Source organism: Thermobia domestica, chromosome 18, assembly GCF_964235325.1.
Source record: "Thermobia domestica chromosome 18, izTheDome1.hap1.1, whole genome shotgun sequence".
NCBI lineage: Eukaryota > Metazoa > Arthropoda > Insecta > Zygentoma > Lepismatidae > Thermobia > Thermobia domestica.
The window spans coordinates 142,551,451-142,571,703 of NC_137471.1; the positions used below are offsets into that span (position 1 = coordinate 142,551,451).

Genomic DNA, 20,253 nt, shown 5'->3' on the forward strand with positions numbered 1-20,253 from the left:
AAACTTGAACGTACACTAAATAACAATCTGCACTCTCCGCAGGTATGGGGTTTCTCACCTGTATATATTAACTTATCGCTTGACAATGTCGATCTTTGACTATAGGGTTTAACACCCTATCTGTACGTGAGACGCTTTTCACTTTTATACGTTAGCATATCTCTTGACAAAGGTGATCTATTAAATCCATTTCCAAACTGCTTTGGAGATTTCTCTCTGCAATAAGAAAAGGTTTCTATTAATGCAATAAACGTATTCGTTTCTCTGTGAGGACCAAATTCGTTTTAGCTCCTGTAACAAATTCAATAAACAAGTAAGAGTGAATGTAATTAGTACTAGAAAATGGATCGATCTGGGCCAGTATTGAACAGCATAGAACAACTCAATTTTGTACCAAGTGGAAAAAATTTTGTTTGCAATTAAAAAAAGCTGAGAAGGTCTATTTTTATGCACATTTTGTACTACTCAAATTCTACTTTCTCTACCAACCAGAGAAAAACAAAGGAGTAAGCTCAGAATTTCTATACCTTTTTGCTATAAAAGTGAATAGGTCAAACAAATTTATTCCTTCGTTTATTTGAATAGGACAAAAAGGTATACAAATTCTGAGTTTATTCCTTTGTTTTTCTCTGGTTGGTAGAGAAAGTAGAATTTTAGTAGTACAAAATGTGCATAAAAATAGACCTTCTCCGCTTTTTTTAATTGCAAACAAAATTGGTACAAAATTGAATAGGTCACTCAAGATTAATAGCACAAAAAGGTATAAATTGACCTTCTTTGCTGAAACCACTCAAATTTGTTCTTTCGTTTGTTTGACTTAGTTACAATGGACAAAACTAAATAGACCACCCAAATTTGATTAGTACAAAATGTTAGTTCTTTCCTTCTTCTGCGTGTTACAAAAGTGAATAATCCATCCAAATTTGAAAAAAATGAAATGAAATCTTTAAGTTTAACGTCCCATGGTTATGCCGGTGAGGCTAAAGGAGACGGTGATGATGAGAGATGAGTGAAATGGTGGAATGAATAAAGTGGGAGGAAACGGGAGAACCCCGAGAAAAACCACGAGCACGGTGTTTGTCCACCACAGAGTCCACACGGCGCGAGCTTGGATCGAACCAGGGACCCCAAGCACCGGAGGTGAATGCTCTACCAGTGAGCCACCGCGCCCCCATCCAAATTTGAGTATTACAAAATAATATAACACTGAGTCCATGTTCGCTTTCTCGAATTTATCCCTTCGTTTGTTTAAATAGTAAAACATGGCCTGGAAATGAGATTTCTCGTTGGTACAAAATTTAATAGGCCACTCAAATGGTCTTTCTTCACTTTTTGTGGTTATTACAAAATTGTGTAGCTTTTTCTGTTTGGTACAAATATTCCAAAAAGGCATAAAAATCTAAGCCTGTTATAAATGGTTAGAACACCCATATTTATTTATTCCTTTCCTTATAGTCATGGCAACATTAGGTATGAAAAAGCTGAGCTAGTTAAAATGTATCATCTTTACTTTTCTTCGAATGAGTACAAAAACTTAGACCCCTCAAGTTACCCTCAGTTTTTTTAATGGTACAAAAAAGTATAAAATGACCCTTCTTTCGTTTATTTGGGTAGTACAAAATGTACATAAATACTGAACTATTTAAATTTTATTAATTCTTCAATTTTTTCTGCTTAGTACAAAACTGAATAGGTTCTTTTTGTCGCTGGTACAAAAGTATATATACCACTCAAATTTGCTCCACTTTTTGTTGGTACATAAGAAAATAGTCCACCCAAATTTTATTCGTTCTTCACTTCTTTTTCTTATCTTTGCTAGGTACAAAACTAAATATTCCTTCATTTGTTTGATTAGTACAAAATGTATATAAATTTTGAGCTAGTTAAAATGGTCTTTTTTCGCTTTCTCTTTCGTTTATTTGAGTAGTACAAAATGGTATAAAATACTCAGCTAGCCTAAATGGCTCTTCTTTGTTTGGTATAAAAATTAGAACACCCAAATTTGATCTTTCGTTCATTGGACTAGTACAAAGGTACCTTCTTCGATTTTTCTGGTCAGTACAAAAAAACAGGCCACTCAAATTTGTTCCATCGTTTGTTTAAATAGTATAAAACGGTACAGAAATTCTCAGTTAGTTAAAATGGTATTTTCTCGCTTTTTCTTTCGTTTATTTAGTATTACAAAATGGTCCTTTGGTTGCTACAAAAATAAATACCTCACTCATATTTATGCCTTCGTTTATTAGACTAGTTTAAAATGATATAAAATTCGGAGCTAGTTAAAATGGTCCTTTTTAGAGTTGACACAAATTATAAGTCCTTTGTTTATTTGAATACTCCAAAATGGTACAACATTCTCGGTGGTATACAACTAAATATTCCATTGTTTATATGAGTAGTAAAATTATATAAAATAGTCCTTCTTCGCCTTTTTTAGACCACTGAAATTCTGAGCCAGTTAAAATGGCATTTCTCATTGGTACAAAATTGAAATGAAATGAAACCTTTGAGTTTTACGTCCCACGCTTATGCCGGTTAGGCTAAAGGAGACAGTGATTATGAGAAATGAATGAAATGGTGGAATGAAGAAAGTCAGAGGAAACGGGAGAACCCGGAGAAAACCCACGCACGCGGTGCTTGTCCACCACAAAGTTCACTTGGCGGGAGCAGGGTTTGAACCCGAGACCCCAAGCACCAGAGGTGAACGCTCTACCACTTAGCCACCGCGGCCCCTGGTACAAAATTGAATATGTCACTTAAATTGAGCTAGTTCATTTTTTTTCTCGTTGGTATAAAAAAGTAGAACATCGAAATTATTCTTCCCTTACAGAAATTATGAACTTGTTAAAATGGCTCTTCTTCGTTTTTTTCTGATTGATACAAAAATAGAACATTCCAGTAGTTCAAAAGTTAAATAAATTCTAAGCTAGCTAAAATAGTCAATTTTCGTTTCTTTAAACAGTACATAATGAGCTAGTTAAAGTAGATCTTTTGCTCTTTTCCAGTTGGTACTTCTCGTTGGTACAAAATTGAATAGATCATTCAAATTTATCCTTTCGTCTGTTTAAATAGTACAAGATGATTTAAAATTCTCAGCTAGTTAACATGGCATATCTTTCCTTTCTTTCTCGTTAGTCCATCCAAATAAATTTTTGCGTTTATTTGAATAGCCCAAACAGGTACAGAAATTCTGAGCTAGTTAAAATTGTGTTTCTTTGATTTCTTTCTTATTAATACAAAAGTAAATAAGCCACTCAAATTTGTTCCTTCTTCACATTTTTTCTGCTTGGTACAAAATTGAATAGATCACACAAATTTAGCCGTTGCTATGTTACGATTTTGACCTCAATAGTCAATATTTTCGTACATGTAGTGGATGATCTGTTACTAAATGAGGAACCAGAGTTCGCTGCGGTTAAAAATAGCTTAAATATTGATTTTTAAAAATTTAAGTATTTCTGGACTTTGTCAAAATTCGAGGAGGGGTAATTTCTAAGTGTTCCTCATAACCGGACCCCATGATTGATTATTTTTTTTAAATAAACGTTGTGTTGAATATGTACGAAAACCAGAGTTCGCTGCGTATGTGGCTTCGTTTACGAGCTTGACCTTTGATCGCGATGGTCAATATTTTGGAACTTGTAGTAGTTGATGACCAATTACTAAATGTGGAAACACCATCTCAATATGTGGCTCCGTTTCTGAGTTATTAGGTTTTAAGTATTTTGACCTTTGACCTCGATGGTTATTATTCTGGAACTTGTAGTAGTTGATGACCAATTACTAAATGTGGAAACACCATCTCAATATGTGGATCCGTTTTCGAGTTATTAGGTTTTAAGTATTTTGACCTTTGACCTCGATGATCATTATTTTTAGAACTTGTAGTAGTTGATGACCATTTACTAAATGTGGAAACACCACTTCAATATGTGGATCCGTTTTCGAGTTATCAGGTTTAAGTATTTTGACCTTTGACCTCGGTGGTCATTATTTTTGAAACTTGTACTAGTTGATGACCAATTACTAAATGTGGAAACACCACCTCAATATGTGGATCCGTTTTCGAGTTATTAGGTTTTAAGTATTTTGACCTTTGACCTCGATGGTTATTATTCTGGAACTTGTAGTAGTTGATGACCAATTACTAAATGTGGAAACACCATCTCAATATGTGGCTCCGTTTTCGATTTATTAGATTTTAAGTATTTTGACCTGTGTCATTTCTGCTATGTTAAATTAGTGATTGGGAACGAATGTTTTTATGTAATCAGTTTCGTAGTCTTATGTATTATCTGCTCTGCTCTGTGTTCGTAATTTCTGCTATGTTAAAATAGGGGTTGGAAAATAAAGCATACTCTTTTACTACCTCTGCTATGTTTATAGTTAAAAATAGGGGTTGGAAAAAATGGTCATAATAGGGAATGAATATTATGTAATTTCTGCTATGTTAAAATAGGGGTTGCAAAATAAGAGATACTCTTTTACTAGTTCTGCTATGTCACATTGGTATTCATTGTCTTAAAATAGGGGTTGGAACGAATACACCTCTGCTATGTGTTCGTAGTCTTATGCTATGTTAAAATAGGGGTTGGAAAATATGCTCATAAAAGAGAATGAATACATCCCTGCTATGTGTTCATAGTCTCTGCTAGGGGTTGAAAAAGTAATCATAAAAGAGAACGAATACACCCCTTCTATGTTTCATATTCTTATCTGTTATCTGATCTTCTATTTGTTACGTGGTCTTATGTATTATCTGCTATGCTATGTGTTCATAGTTCAAATAGGGGATGAAAAATATGCTCATAAAAGGGAACGAGTTCACCCTTAAAATATGTTCATAAAAGAAAACGAGTACACCCCTAAAAAGTGCTCCTAAAAGGGAACGAGTTCACCCCTTCTATGTTTCATATTCTTATCTGTTATCTGATCTTCTGTTATGTTACGTAGCCTGATGTTCTGCTATGTGTTCGTACGGGTTGGAAAATATGCTCATAAAACAGAATGAATACACCTCTTCTATGTTTCATATTCTTATCTGTTATCTGATCTTCTGTTATGTTACGTAGTCTGATGTTCGTAAGGGTTGGAAAATATGCTCATAAAAGGGAACGAGTTCACCCTTTAAAATATGGTCATAAAAGAGAACGAGTACACCCCCTAAAAAGCGCCCATAAAAGGGAACAAATTCACCCCTAAAATAGAGGTCGTAAAAGACCGTGGGTTCACGGTGTAAGGTGCTCAATTTCCCAGGGGTTCCTGAGTTGTTCTATGCTGTTCAATACTGGCCCAGATCGATCCATTTTCAACTACTGTAAGTAATTAATAACTTACAACAAAGAAATGAAATCATTCTTAGAATTTCATATTTTTGTTCTATTAAGACAATATTTTGTAGGAATATGTAACCGAGAACTACGGAGGAGTTACCATATCTCTCTATTGCCAAAATAAGATCAGGCAGTCTTATTTATTATGTCAATTTGTACAATTGTTTGTATATACGATATCAGAGTTAACTCAAAAAATATCAAACATACATCTTTTGTGCTATGTTGAATAAATATTTCATTATTATAAGTGAAAATAGAGACCCCTTTTCACTAAAAATAATAAAATAACATCAATTTTGTGTCAGAAAATTTAACAATCGCAAGAACTTGTCGCAAATGGAGCTACAAAAAACTGTTACTATAACGAGAAACAAAGGAAGAGTATAAAAACTTTCAAATTTTTTAGAAAAAAGAATTATTTGAATCAGTATATAATCTCTAGCTGTCTCTCTATTATAGTCTGATATTTTGAGAAAGTAAATTTTAATAGGTACTACAATCTTTGTATCTATTGGTATATAAGCTACGTGGTTACATGTGATACATATTTAAGGCCAATTATGAAATAAATACATTTGAGAAGCATTGAGTTTTCAATTTCTTGTAATCTTTATTTATTATTATTATTATTATTATTTGAAATACATGACATCATGACTGCAGAATTTCACGTTGAGGGATTGTGGACAAGCATTTGCTCCTTCGTCACCCTTCGATTGTTACTAGTGCCTGTAAGTTTGTGCTCAAAACATAGAATTTAAATTTCTTAAAACATGGTGTAATGCCATTGGAAGAAATCAAAGTTCTCTACTAAGTTTTGAATGTAGCTGTTACAGAATTTTTTCTAAACAATGTTCCTCGAGTATTATTAGCAAACACTTTAGTCATTATTGTTTTCTTATGTTGAAAGTAAAAAGGGGCGTGTGAAGATAAATGCTAAAATTTGAAAAACGAAATATGGAAGAAATATGTTATACATCGCATTACAAGAAACAGGAAACTGAACTGTTTGATTTTAGATATATATATATATATATATATATATATATATATATATATATATATATATATATATATATATATGTTGAGTGTCTACAATTAAGTGGCATTTCAACATATTAAATTCATTAAAATGGGTACCATAAGGGCGGGAAAAGGATTAAACTTGTACGTATAAAATTATAATCTCACGAGTCTTTCTCGTTAGAGGGAGGACAGTTGCACACTAGCTTTTTACTTTTAAAAAGCTGTTGCGTGCATCAGTGTTTTGGGAAATACAACATTCAAGAGGGACAATATGAACAATCTGCATATTATATCTCAGGACACAAGCATGACATCCAGCTAATCTAGTATTAGCTAAGGAAATGGATGTATTGAGTGAAATTAAATTTTACAGTGAAGCTAGCTCCTGTATCTCAGCCAGAAAACTTCTTTCCTTCTCTTTTACGTTACTGTCATTAGAATGAAGATCCTACTAGTAAGAGAAGAGATTTGAATTTTACGGGAAAATCAAAGTATCTGACGAGTGGATTATGTTAGGGAGGTTAAATTTGTTCTATAAAATCTTTATTCAATACCAGCGAGCAAGTGACCTACGCCGTACGAGATCAAAACAGGCAATTTCCGTAAATTACTTAATATATAAATTTACCATCATATAAAATTAATAAATAATATTTAGATCTCCATCACGCATTGTCTGATGCAGTTAAGTGATCACATTTTTGCTAGAATATTTTAAGAAAACTACGTTTCAACGGATGTTGTGAAATAAGCTGTAAACCCATATAACTTCAAATCCACTTATAGACTTCATTAGAAGATTTAAAACGTGCAACGTCAAAAACAGTAAAAAACCTTGTAGTGTACGACTTGAGAATTATTTACTTGGAAACAAAGTATTTTCATAATCTCTCTTTCAAATAACGCCTTTATCGTTTCCAAACGTGCTTCCTTACTGATATGGAGCATTATACTTCTGGAAGAAAACATCGAAGAATCACTATTTCCTTTTCAATAATTCATATTTATATTACCTGTTTCATTTAAGCGTTACTACAACACAATACTCACGGGACAAAACTTATGGACACTCTTCACTAAGTATGTCTACGTAGCTTGAGGGCGTTATACATAATATGACTTTTTAAAACACAAATTTGACGGAATAAATATTATGTAAGATTATGTGCCTAATGTTGTCCAGAACACTGGACATCTATAAATCCTTACAAAGTAAAATCTAAAAAAAAATAATTCAGAATTAAAATAAAGTTAAAAGAAAACTTCCCGACTTCACGAACACATACCGAAGAAAGTATACATTTTATTTACGTTGTCTTCGTCAAAGTGAAATCTTTTATGCAGAAATGCGTCTTGAAACCGGTCCACATCTCATTAAAGTAAGAATTAAATCACGATCCTGCACAAATCCTGAACCAGGGAGAATAAGCGTAAGTTTACTCAGGGTTTTATTTAGTGAACGATCTGCGAAATTTCGAAGTTGAAGTTAAGCATTGGCTTTCTGCACATTCTGTTGCACAGGTCAGGTGTGATCAGGTGTGTGTTTCGCTGGTTACAAGCCGGTACAACATACTGTTCACACCTTCGCGAAATTAGGAATGACGGCCGAATCAGTTGATTATTTGGAACAAACGTGACGTTCATTTGAAAATTTCATAATAATTTTCACTGTGCAATTTTAGCAGCAAATTTAAAAGCTCAAGAAAATCAAATATATACTTCACCTTAAACTGTAGTATACATTCGTGTATATACGAAACTCATTCACCCAGTATTAATCAAAGCCGAAGTCCCACACCTCATAAATTTAAATTCTCAACTGGACATCATCCTGCATTAAACCATGTTAACTTGGATTATCATCACCTATTCTTAGAGTATCTTACTCTAAAATATTATCTTATCGTTTTCGACATAACAACCTTTCACAAGAATGTTACAGTTCCCGTGCGTATTACTAACGCAAGCGACGTGACCCGCCTATCGTAGAAATATCGGTTTCATTCAGTAAAAATATATGATGTCTTACTATTGTAAATGATAAATATAAAAACGTAAACTTTCCTGTCATTCATCTCTCGATAAGTAAGTTATTAAAATTTTAGCAGTATTTTTCCTGTTAGGAACATTATTTAACCTTTTCAGCCCTCACCTACACAATTGTGCAGGTAGATAGAATCACTAATAAATACAATATCGGTCGAACATGCACAATTGTGCAGGTTAATTTTTCCGAAAGCTACTATTTTGAAAAAAAACCTAGGTCATATTTATGCGGATTGGTAGATCATAATAGATTAGAAAAACATGTTTCTTTGATTCCTTTTGAATATTTTTATAGAAATAGTCCGGGTGGAAAAGGATATAAATCGATACCCTGGACTTGTGACAATTAAGTTTAATTAATTGAAGGTGAGATAGACGAGAAAATCATCCTTTTCTCAATTTGTTCTTTCTTGAGAATTATTTACATTTGATATGGCATTTTTAAATCTAGTCAACTGATATTTTCTCCCTTCTGGTCGATTGCAAGTAAAACTTTAGCTGCGTGATAGGTCTATTCTAACAACAAAATTTATTCTATTGATTACAGCAACAACTAATAGTTACATAATTATTACACATCCAAACAAATTTCTGCTACAACGTGATATTACTAATACTGACCTTTAGAATTTTACAAACTAGTAAACTTCGAAGACACACATATCAATTAAAGTTAAATCAACAGGACGAAACTTTATTGACATAATTAGAGGTCTGCGCGGATTCAAAATATCGCATCCGCATCCGTACCGCATCCGCAGCATCTCTATCCGCATCCGCACCCGCATCCGCAACATCTCTATCCGCACCCGCATCCGCATCCGCAGATAATGAGGTAGCAAATATATACAATTTACATATTCTATAATAGTCATGATTTCGAAAATATTTTTAAATACATTTTAAATAACTATCTCTTGTAGTTTTCTGTATCAAACGAAACAATACATTCAAGCCCTATCAGTTTCCTCGTGATCAAATACCAACTACGATAAATAAAATGCACTATAAACCGTGAAGATACCAATGAGAAATTAATGAACGATCTATGTACTTACCCAAGATCTTCAAATGCAGATATCGGACCAAAATAATGTCACATAGTAATAATGTAATATCCTCTCAATCGACTAATTTGAGAGCACGTCACTAAGTTTATAAACTTCATCATTACTCATAAAAAACGGGCATTTGTTCAAAACACAAAGGCGAAATAGAAATAATCGTTATTAAGAAATAAAAATTAATCACAGCACCGCAAACATATCCACATATCCCGAACTGACACTAGCACCAGTAATTGCACTAAATTTAAAAAATTATTGACGAAACTAACAACTCAATACAATGCATGCTTTCACGACCAAGGTCCTTCGTGGCTAAGCGTTAGCGTAGGCGCCTTTGACGTGGGAGACCCTGGTTCAATTCCCGGCGGGAATTCATGTGGTTCGGATTCCACGTTAATCAGTAGGTCCACGTCTCATATAGCCTCGCTGCTGAACGGGACGTTAAACTCAAAATCAACTCAAGCTTTCACGACCACGCTTTTGCTGAAACTAGAAGTAAAAATAACTTCGAGTACAAATAGGAAGTCTATGCCTTTAATTTCGGGAAGAGGCAATAGAGGATATTTAGAATTGATTGCTTTTCTTTGCAGCCCCACTCATTGTTGGACACATTTAGGGTAAAAGGAACAACGCATTGGTTGTTCTTTCTTTCTTTACCAGAGGCCAAGAACATACATACATACACACATACACAAGAAGAAAAAGAGAGAGAGAAACAATTGGTGTTATAAAACTCCAATCCTTCGGAATGTTCATTGAGGTCCGTGGCACCTCTCCGAAGAGAGAAATCTGTGGGTCGCAACTGCTGTACTTCAAAGGAAACAGTGAAGAAGGTTTTTTTTTTCTTTCTTTTAGAGGAAGAGAGAAAGATGAGCGTATGATGTGATTTGTTTACTATTTCGGTGACCTACGCGCTTCCCCAGTTTGTCATAAAAGGCAAAGATAATTCTGCTGACCAGTTTTCAGTTTATGGAAGGGGATGCGGTGTTTTAAATTAGGGTTTTGGTTCCTGACCTCTCAGGCTAGAAAAACTTTATTTGAAGACATTTTTTCCTCTTCAAGGCGAATGGTCTGAAAATTTTCAGCTTTATCAGAGGGGCTTTGGCGGCAATTATTTTTCTTTTTTTACCGTAAATAGCGGTACTTGAGGAGTAGCGAAGGGGCCTGTCGTTTCTTTCTGTTTAGGTCAGAGATGTCATTCACCTATAAAACGGCTGCTAAAAATATTGAAAACAGCAATAAAAGGACAACTCTCTCTCGTGTCATTTTTTGTCCTTTTGCTGTCACTGAGTCTCCAGCTTCAAACACACTTGTATTTTGATTTTAGTATTTTTCAACTGGTTTTAAAACTTTTAATTCAAAACGAACGTTTCTTAGTGCTCTTTCTACCATTATCAGAAAATTCACAGCATTTTTTTCGGTAGAAAAAGATGTAGGAAACATTATCCGCAACTTTATCCGCTATCCGCACAGAAAAGCTATATATATCCGCAAATACCCATTTTGATGCGGATACCCGCGGATATATCCGCGGATATCCGCATCCGCGCAGACCTCTAGACATAATTATACATGCACTCAGAAATATATCATTATATACTTAAAAGTTGACACAAACGGGAATGAAACTCACGAACTTACGCTTTTGTTGTAAGTCCTGGGTTTTAGCAGAGAGCTAATATCTTCAGCTTTTCTATATAAGCTAGTTAGTGCAGAAAAGAAGCGGGCAAAGTATTGCATACAAATGGAAATAAGGAAATAAGAAAGTGTTTAAAATCTCACAGAAACATTTTGCTTACACTAAGACAACTATCACCATCAAATTCAGAATGTTACAAAATTTCTAAAATATTTGCGTTTATGAACAAGTGTTACGGTGTTAGCGAAATGTGTGAAATAACCAACGTACATGTCGGAATGATAATAATTGTCGTGGTTAAAACATACATCATTGTCTGAAAGACAACAAAATAACAGCATCCCTGAGTAGTAGGATAATATTTTAAATTAGGATAAAGGTTTAAATTGATGGCAGTGAAGCACAAATTCTGAGGACTGCATATTTTCTTTAACCATTCACATAACTTCTGCCAAATATCTTACATAGCTATTACTCTTTTATGTATGACTAACAGTATGAACCTGATGCGGTATATTAAACGTGTTATACTATACCCAAGATAAAAAAGTTTATATCGTTTCAGTGTGAAACTAGGACTTCCAAAATATGGGAATTCAGTGCTCAAACTTGAAGTAGTACATCTGTAACAACTGGTTTCAATAGAGTAACAGAATCGAAAATATAGTCTTTTCCTTGTACACCGGATCCATCTTAAAAAATTATTACTAGTTTTCCATTTCTCTTCTAAGTCTATAGAGATAAATGTTGAGAGAGTAGTTAATTTGCAGCACTTCCGATTTGAACAGAATGTTAAGGTAGGAGATAGCACGTATTGTTGGGACGTTGATCGCACAAGAGTTTGTAGATATTTTACACAGTTCTTCTCTATAGAAATCAGATAAGAGATGGACTAATCATTTCCAGAACAACATCTCGATACTACGGTTTCGCGCATCTTGGACAAACCAGTTTCTTCATTCATTAACCCAAACTAGACCTGCACGGTTCCTCACTAGTGATGGATAACTTCACGGGAATATTCCTTGCGAAGATTCCCAAAAATGGGAATTTTCCGGGAATTCATGTACAATCACAAGAAAATTGCATTCTATTACTATATTTCGATTTCAAAGTTAAATTCGTTTCTATATCACAGTATATTATTGCTGCTGTCCCCAGAAGAGTCTTTAAAATGTATATTCTGAACCTTCATTCGCCTAAAAATGTCAATCGGTTTCACACCTTCACTTCACAAAAACCGAAACACAGAACGCTGCTCCTGGCTGGTACATGTGGCTAGTGGGGTGCCATTTTGGAACTGTTGTTCCGCAGGTGTTTGTGCATCTGGCGGCTGCTGCCACCTAGGAGAAATTCGGCATACTATCGTAAGCAGGCATGCCAACTTACAGCTCACTGGCGCCATATGCGGATTTTTGTTTCTACTTTTATGGTTTTCATTTGACTCCCCCTCGTATTTAGAGAATATGCATAAATGTATACTTATTTATAAGTTGTTCTATGCAAGTAAATATGTGGAAAAAATGGTGTAGTAAGTCCACATACTTTTAAACAGCTAAATAGTTTAAATTTATATGTAAGTGGATTTTCTAAATTTGACTCTACTATATAAACATATTAAATTTTTAAATGTTATAAAGAAATTAGGTTGGGTAACTGCCAGAAGACACATGTCCCACCATTTTATCAAAATTTGCGCATAAATATTTACGTTCACAATATTTGCAACAAACTAAAATCTTTAAAAATTTGCACGCAACATTGCCACACACAGGACATTTCCTTCTACCCATTTCTCGAAATTTCCATGCGTTAATTCACATATAAGAGAAGTCCGAGTACCTCTTCAGAAATTCGAGTCCGAGAGAGGAGACAGACCGACGTCTATTACTAACGGTGGTTTGGGGTTTATTAATAGTATTTCATATCTATTTTTACATAATTTCTACATTACTTTACAAAATGGTTCTTTTTTATCATTTATAAATTGGTACTTTCTTACTTTTTAGTGCAAATGGAAGTGGAACTTTAAAATTCATATTGTTAGTTATATAAATTACAGTCAACGAATTTTAATTTTTTAACCTCCAAATTATTTAAAACCTAGAAGTAAATCATAATAAATGAAAATAAAGTAATTAGTCGTATGGTTCTTATAATTTGGAAGATAAAAGTAAAGAAATGGAAATAAATTCCTTCCCGGGAATTTATATGCCAGCGAAAAAACCGGGAATATTCCAATTTTTTTTTCCTTTCCACCGGAAATATTCACACTGCCCATCACTATTCTTCACCACGGTCAACACAGCCTTGCACGGTATTAACTACAAGATCAGAACATTGAATACCTCTCTCCAGTTGCCACTAAATGAATCTGCTCAATGCACTCAACCTAACTGTCTACCATCCAGATTCGTGAGACAGCATCTGTTAGACGATCTAAAATGTAATATTGAGAACAGGTGAAATTAACATCTAGTCCCGTATACTGGTCACACACAATGAATGTCATGCACTTACATCACGTTGTCATGATTTTCTGAAAATGGAAAGTGCACTAATGGTTCGCACTAACACATAGACAACTTTCGTGAACATTCCACATTCTTCAGTTTTCCTTTTGTTTCTTTTCTTCTACCAATGTTTCCTTTGGTAGCACCAGCTGGCAGCATAATCGAAGAACGGCGCACACAAGGCGAATTAAATGAATTTGGAATATCTGCAGTATTGAGCACCAAGCGCAAAATATGCGTTTGAGTGAAAAATGAAATTAGGCGTAAATTTGGAGCAGTTACATTGGCGGCCCAAAGGAATGGACGTGCACCATTAAAGAATTATGAAGGTTCAAGGTCCCTATACCGTGATTTCTCTTCAACTGAAAGCACCATTTCAAAGCCAATACACCAATTCACTGGGAATTTTGTAAGAACTTTTGCTGGGCGATCACTTCATCAGATGAAAGTGTCTTATCAACGAAGAAAATAACGAACTTATGGAACACTTAAATACATATAAAATGAACTCATGGGGCATTTATATGTAAAGTCTTTCTTCACATGCAGTACATTCATTTAGGCACTGTTACTAGGATAAACAATATCATGTGCATGACATATTTTGATACATCAATGAATAACATATGTTTTTAATGATATGCGCTTTTACTACCAACAATAATACAAGTACATTATAAAAAGCTTAGTATATAATAGATGCAAAACATATTAACGTTACATATTTTATATTAACATTATAACGTTTTTAATTTTTTTTCTTTTTTATCCATTCATAGAAAATTTTTCAGAGTTGCATTCATTGAATCATCATAAATACGTGTTAACATTAGAAAACAACTAAAACTTTTATCTATTATTTTGCATCAAAACATATAGTTTACGGAAATAAAATATAGTGGTAATCACTTTTTCTAAAAGTAAATGCAACTTCTTGAAAATACAGTTATAAAATTCACATGATATTAAGAATCGTTGTGTTTATCACGCAAATAGATGAAACATACATTAATTAAAACAATGGTACTTTAATATTCCACAAAAGAAAATAAGTGAACTTAATATATATGTACTACATTTAAAATAGTATATACATAAGAAAACATTTTCAAACTAATTATGCTGTTCTAACGCAATATACAAATAAAATAATTATAAATGAGCACTATAGGTTTCACATTATTATCACACAATACTCATATGAGATAAATTACTTACCACTCGTACTGTTACGATAAGAATGAGGCCGGATAGAAGTAAGTCTTCTACATTTTTACGCTATTCAGCGTCTATACACTTAGATTTACAAGTCTACCTTAACCCACCATACATTCAAAGTTTCTTCTCAACACTTCGGAATGCCAAAAAGAACTTCTACGGAGGTAGAAAAAAAAAGAATATGGAAAATGAGCCCTAAGTTTAAATACAAAATAGAAGAAAGTTGCCATTCACAACAGAATACTCGTCTAATAGTATTTCCAGTAACACAGATTTTTTTTTTTCATTCTAGTAAACTCAGAGTGTACATTAGTTTACACCAACAATATTACATAAACGCTAGGCAACTCACTTCGTACTGAGGGGGATTAAGATACCACCAGTTACCTTACTACCAGTTACAATAACTTGTCGCATAAGCATCAAAGAGAATAGGGCCACTCAGATAAATCAGAGTTCGAGCTCATACCTCTTTTATGTAATATAACATTGCTACACAATTATTTGACATAGAACGTTCTTTAACATATAATCCACGTTCGTGAGTTTTCTTACGTGTCACGTCTATTCAACTTTGGATTTAACAAATGATTTAAACTCAATATGAAAGTGCGTCTTTGACACTCGAACTTAACATTCAACTATTGTAAATACAAGTCACATTTCAATAGCTCTTTCAGCAGTAGCTGGACATTAAACTTGTTACTTTCGCTTGCGTTAAATACAAATTAACTTTAGTCACATACGAAAAATTTATATTTACCAGAGTTTCAGGCTCACGAGAATCTACCTTTTCGCTGTTTTGTTTTACAGAATCAAATTCTTTTTCACGAAGGTGCTTCATAGCTAATTTTAAAAACATGTTTTTAGTTTTTCAAGTGCGTCTCCACACTCTCATACGATCAATAGAATGTACGCTACAAGATTCTCCACTCAAAGAATCTACAAGTTCAAACCCTTTTCTGAGATCCTACTATTCCATAACAAAGGACCTTTATAGAGCATGAAGAATTTACTAATCTTTTTATTTACAACTGACCTCAAACGTGATTGCAACAAAAAAAAATCATTTTCTTTTATTTTATATTTTCCTTCCTGGCTTGCGTTGTATTTTTTATTTCTTTTTTTCACCTTCTCATTCCTACCGTAGTCAGCCATTATGAGTTTATTCTCCCAATACACAACTTTCATTTGTTACAATGGCAAAATGCTTCAATAGAGATTAATTAGGTTTTGCGTTCAAGTGAAGACCTGCAGGGCTGACACCTAAATTACTACATACATAATAATTTAGCAAAACTACTATTTGTGGACTATATCTCTCCCAAGAAGAATGGTCTTAATTACACAACAGTTTAAACAAACTTTTTGTTTTCTATGAATTCGTTCCACACTAGAGTTCTTCGGATGGTAAGGAGTTTCGAATTGTAATACCATATTCTTCGATTTTAGACTTAAATTTAGCTGATAATAAATATCCACCAATGTCTACCAATATAGATTTCGGAATTCTCATGGTTACAAAGTAGTAATATTCTAAGCATCTTAAAACACAAATCGTGGTGGCATTTCTAATGGGAAACATCGTTTAATATCTACCAAATGCATCTAAAATTGACAATGCAAATTTATTTCCATTATGAGATGTGTAAGAGCCTAATAAATCAATTGAAACCATGCCAATTACGTTCTTTACAGCAACAATTTGCAGAAGTCAGGCTGGTGGTGAAGTTTCAAACTTCATAGGTTTACAAATAGTATAATAACGTAAATAGTTGCTTATATGTGCGCGCATGGATTTGAATTACAGAAGTCGCTTAAGAAACGTAATTTCAAAACCTAAATGGCCTTTTTCAAGATGGCATTTCGAATTACATCATTCAAAAGTGATGTAGAGTTTCCAATGTTCAGGTAAATGGTAACTACGATTTAACAAAATACCATTTTCAATTGTGTAAAATTCACCAATGCTGCGATTTTTAATATTAACATAAGGATAATTGGGGTTAACCAAATATTTCATAGTGTTTTCGTACTGTGGATGTTTTTCCTTAACTTGGTAGCTTTCAGTTTCTGGAGACAAAATGATACATGACAATGCGTCGCTAGATTGTTTATCATGGCCCTTGATATACAGAATTTGTACGTCAAATTTCTGAATTTGTATACTCCAACGATCAAATCTAGAAATTCACTGTCTCGTTTTATGCAAATATACCCAAGAGCTATGATCTGTATAAACTTTTTCATGTCTTCCATACAACAATTTAGTCCAACGTTTAAGAGCGACTACAATTGAAAGGCATTCACGTTCAGTAACGGTGTAATTTGAGCACCAAGCGCAAAATATGCGTTTTAGTGAAAAATGAAATTAGGCGTAAATTTGGAGCATTTACAATATATGCTATTATTTTCGTTTTATAGCGATAAATGTTGAAGCCGGAGATGGATCATTTTAACCATTTCAGATTTGAACAGAGCTTCAACGAGAAAGATAGATCGTTTCCTAAGCAAGCTGACTCGACTGTAGAAAAACAGATCTCAATATCTCTTACCATTTTCGCTTTACGGTAATCAGTACTGATATCAGACGTAATAGTAAGTTTGAAGCACTTGCGGTTCTGATATAGTGCTGTGAACAGTACAGATATGTTAAAACGTTTAAGATGCTAGAACGTTTCCACAAAATGCTTCACAATACTTATGACCGTTGTTTTGTGGCGATAAACATTGAAACTAGTAAAGGTTCATGGTTCTTCTTTGTATTGAATTTGAATGCAGAATCGATTACAAGAAACTGCATCCTGATAAATTTTATCATTCTTCTTCTAAGAAAATAAGTGTTGAAATTGGATGTAATAGTAAATTTGAACTACTTCCGTATTTGACACTTTCAAGAATAGTCATTATAAATTGTATTGAGACGCTCACTCGATTGCAGAAAACTGATTCCGGTTACATGGTATCTTTCTTATTCTACGGCAATAAAAGTCGAAAAATATCTTGAAACCGGATGTAATAGTAAATTTAAACCATGTTCGTTTCTGGTAGAGTTCTGTGGGTAATCACGATATGAACACTTTAAACATTGAATTGGTTACAGAAATCCACCTTTAGCTATTTGTTACCTTTTCCGTTCTGTAGGGATAATTGTTGAAACCGAAAATGGCTAATTAGAAATGCTTACGGTTTCAATCGAGGGTGACGGAGAAGATAGACCTATTCTTGAGAAGTTGAATCAATTGTAAGAAACCGTATCTCGATATATCTTACCGTCCTTACTCTACAGAAATTAGTATTGAAATTAAATGTTTAGAAAATTTCAACAACTTCCGATTTTGGTAAATTGCTGTGGCTTGTGATATATTCACTTCAGACCCTCAATCGGTTGCACAATCTGTTTGTTAATGTCTATTACGGTTTCCGCCCTATGATGACAAATATTAACACCAGAAATGGTTAATTTTAATCGCTCTTCTTTGAATACAGTTTAGCGTAAAATGTACAGACTTATTTTAGACTGCTCAGTTGATTGTAAAAACACACCTCCACAACTCTTACCACGATGGCCATAGAGAAATAATTATTAAAAATTAAATTTATAATAAATTTAAGCCACTTCCCGTTTTGGTAGAGCGATACCAAGAGTCATCTTATGTTTGACTATCAACTGTTTATTGAAAGAAGTCTTCTTGCTGTTTTCATTCTCTGGTGATAAAAGTTCAAACCGGAAGTGACCAGTATTAACCAGGTATGATTTGAACAAGATTCTGATACAGAAGATGGAGCCTATGCCTGAAATGCTTCATCCAATGCAAAAAGTCGCTTCATGGTACCTTTTACAGTGTTCATTCTTCAGAAATAAATTTTGAAACCAGAAGTACTAGTAATATGCAGGATAGTAACGGTATGTTGTTTTGAGACACTCAATTCTTGGCAGCAAACCGCTTTGTTCACCTGATGGAAGAAACCGTGAAACTCAGGTTAAGAAGTGTTATAAATGTAAAAAAAAAAAAAAAAGTAGTAAAAAACAGTATACGATTTGATGTTTGTAAACATATATTTCATATTGGGAAATGTAGCGGTGTGAAGAAAACTGACATCAAAAATAAATGGTCTTGTATTTCGTGTGTTGATACTGTAATTCAAACAAGTCATGATCGACATGAGGTCTCAAATTTTCAAGCAGTGTTAGGTGAACTTCCTAAAATATAAGAAGAGATTGCTACATTACGTAAAATAATTGAGATTTTAAGTAATGATGTCCAGAAATTTCTCCAGTATTATAGTAATAAATCGACTAACAAAAGTGAAGTAAACCATACGTGGAGTAAGGTTGTGCAAAAAGGTGCTAAGTCTTGTGGCTTAAATAGTAACAAAAAAGTAGTAGACCTAAACGTGGTGAGTAGTGAAAGCTGTAATATTTACAGCAGTACCAAATGTTCTTGCCAGCTGCGAAAAAATGGTGTGAGCAGTACCCTAAATTCAGAGGACCTAAGTGCAAGGGTGCAAAATGTGTCAGCTGCAAAACTGTCATGTACATCACCAATGAAGAGTGCAAATAAGGTGACTACTGTAAAAACAGTTGTAGTACTTGTTACTGAACTGACTAATGCTACAAGAGCTGATAAGTCAGTGATACCTACACAAAATATAGTGTAGTGATACCTACACAAAGTATAGTGTGTTGATGGAACCTGATGTTGATGAAGTACAAGGAAAGATGTCTCCTACACGAAGAATAATTCGGGCGAAGTCATCTGTGAATAATGCAGTGAAATCTACATCAACAAAGGAAGTAGCAGGTAAAATTGTTATTTACTCTGATAGCCATGGTCGTAATATGTCCTCTATCCTAAAAGATAAGGTAAATAATATTGGTGTACTAGGTTTGGTTAAACCAGGCGTAAATCTTAAAGAAGTTATCCAACCTATTATGGCATCTGTTGATAAACTGACAAAAGAGGATACAATGATACTATTCGGAGGCACAAATGATGTGTCAAAAATTGAGTGAAAAAATTTTATAGACATACTGCATCAAAGGTTTCTTATATGACACATACAAATGTAATAGTTGTAAATTTGCCTTATAGGCATGATCTAGTTGATTTTCGTGTGTAAACAAAGAAGTGCTGAAAACGAATGAGAGTTTGAAGAGGTTGTGTACGCACTTTGGGAATGTAAGGCTCTTAGATGTTAGTACTATGCCAAGGGAATACCACATAAAGCATGGTATGCATTTAAATCATAATGATAAAGATTACATTTGTAACAAAGTAAGTGAAATGATAAAACGTAAGTAACCTGTCCTATTCCTTCCCTTATCTAGAAAGTAGGAATGAAAATGTGGTAATTTCCTTTTCAAATGTGGAAGAACTTTTTTTTTAGTTCACAGCCAGAAAAAT

The 20,253-nt window shown here is 33.8% G+C and overlaps 1 protein-coding gene across 2 annotated transcripts in view; it reads right to left on the reverse strand.

The window, feature by feature from the left end:
* Positions 1 to 77: 77 nt before the first annotated feature.
* LOC145675803 (uncharacterized) overlaps positions 78 to 20,253 on the reverse strand; it is a 56,027-nt gene continuing 35,851 nt past the window's right edge. Inside the window, exon 2 of one of the 2 annotated variants that reach the window (XM_081746505.1) lies at positions 78 to 216. In XM_081746505.1, coding sequence (XP_081602631.1) covers positions 117 to 216 — 100 coding nt within the window. In that variant the 3' untranslated portion in view covers positions 78 to 116. Of the gene's footprint in view, positions 217 to 17,109; positions 18,803 to 20,253 lie in introns of those variants that run through there. The other variant, XM_081746506.1, reaches the window with a different exon arrangement.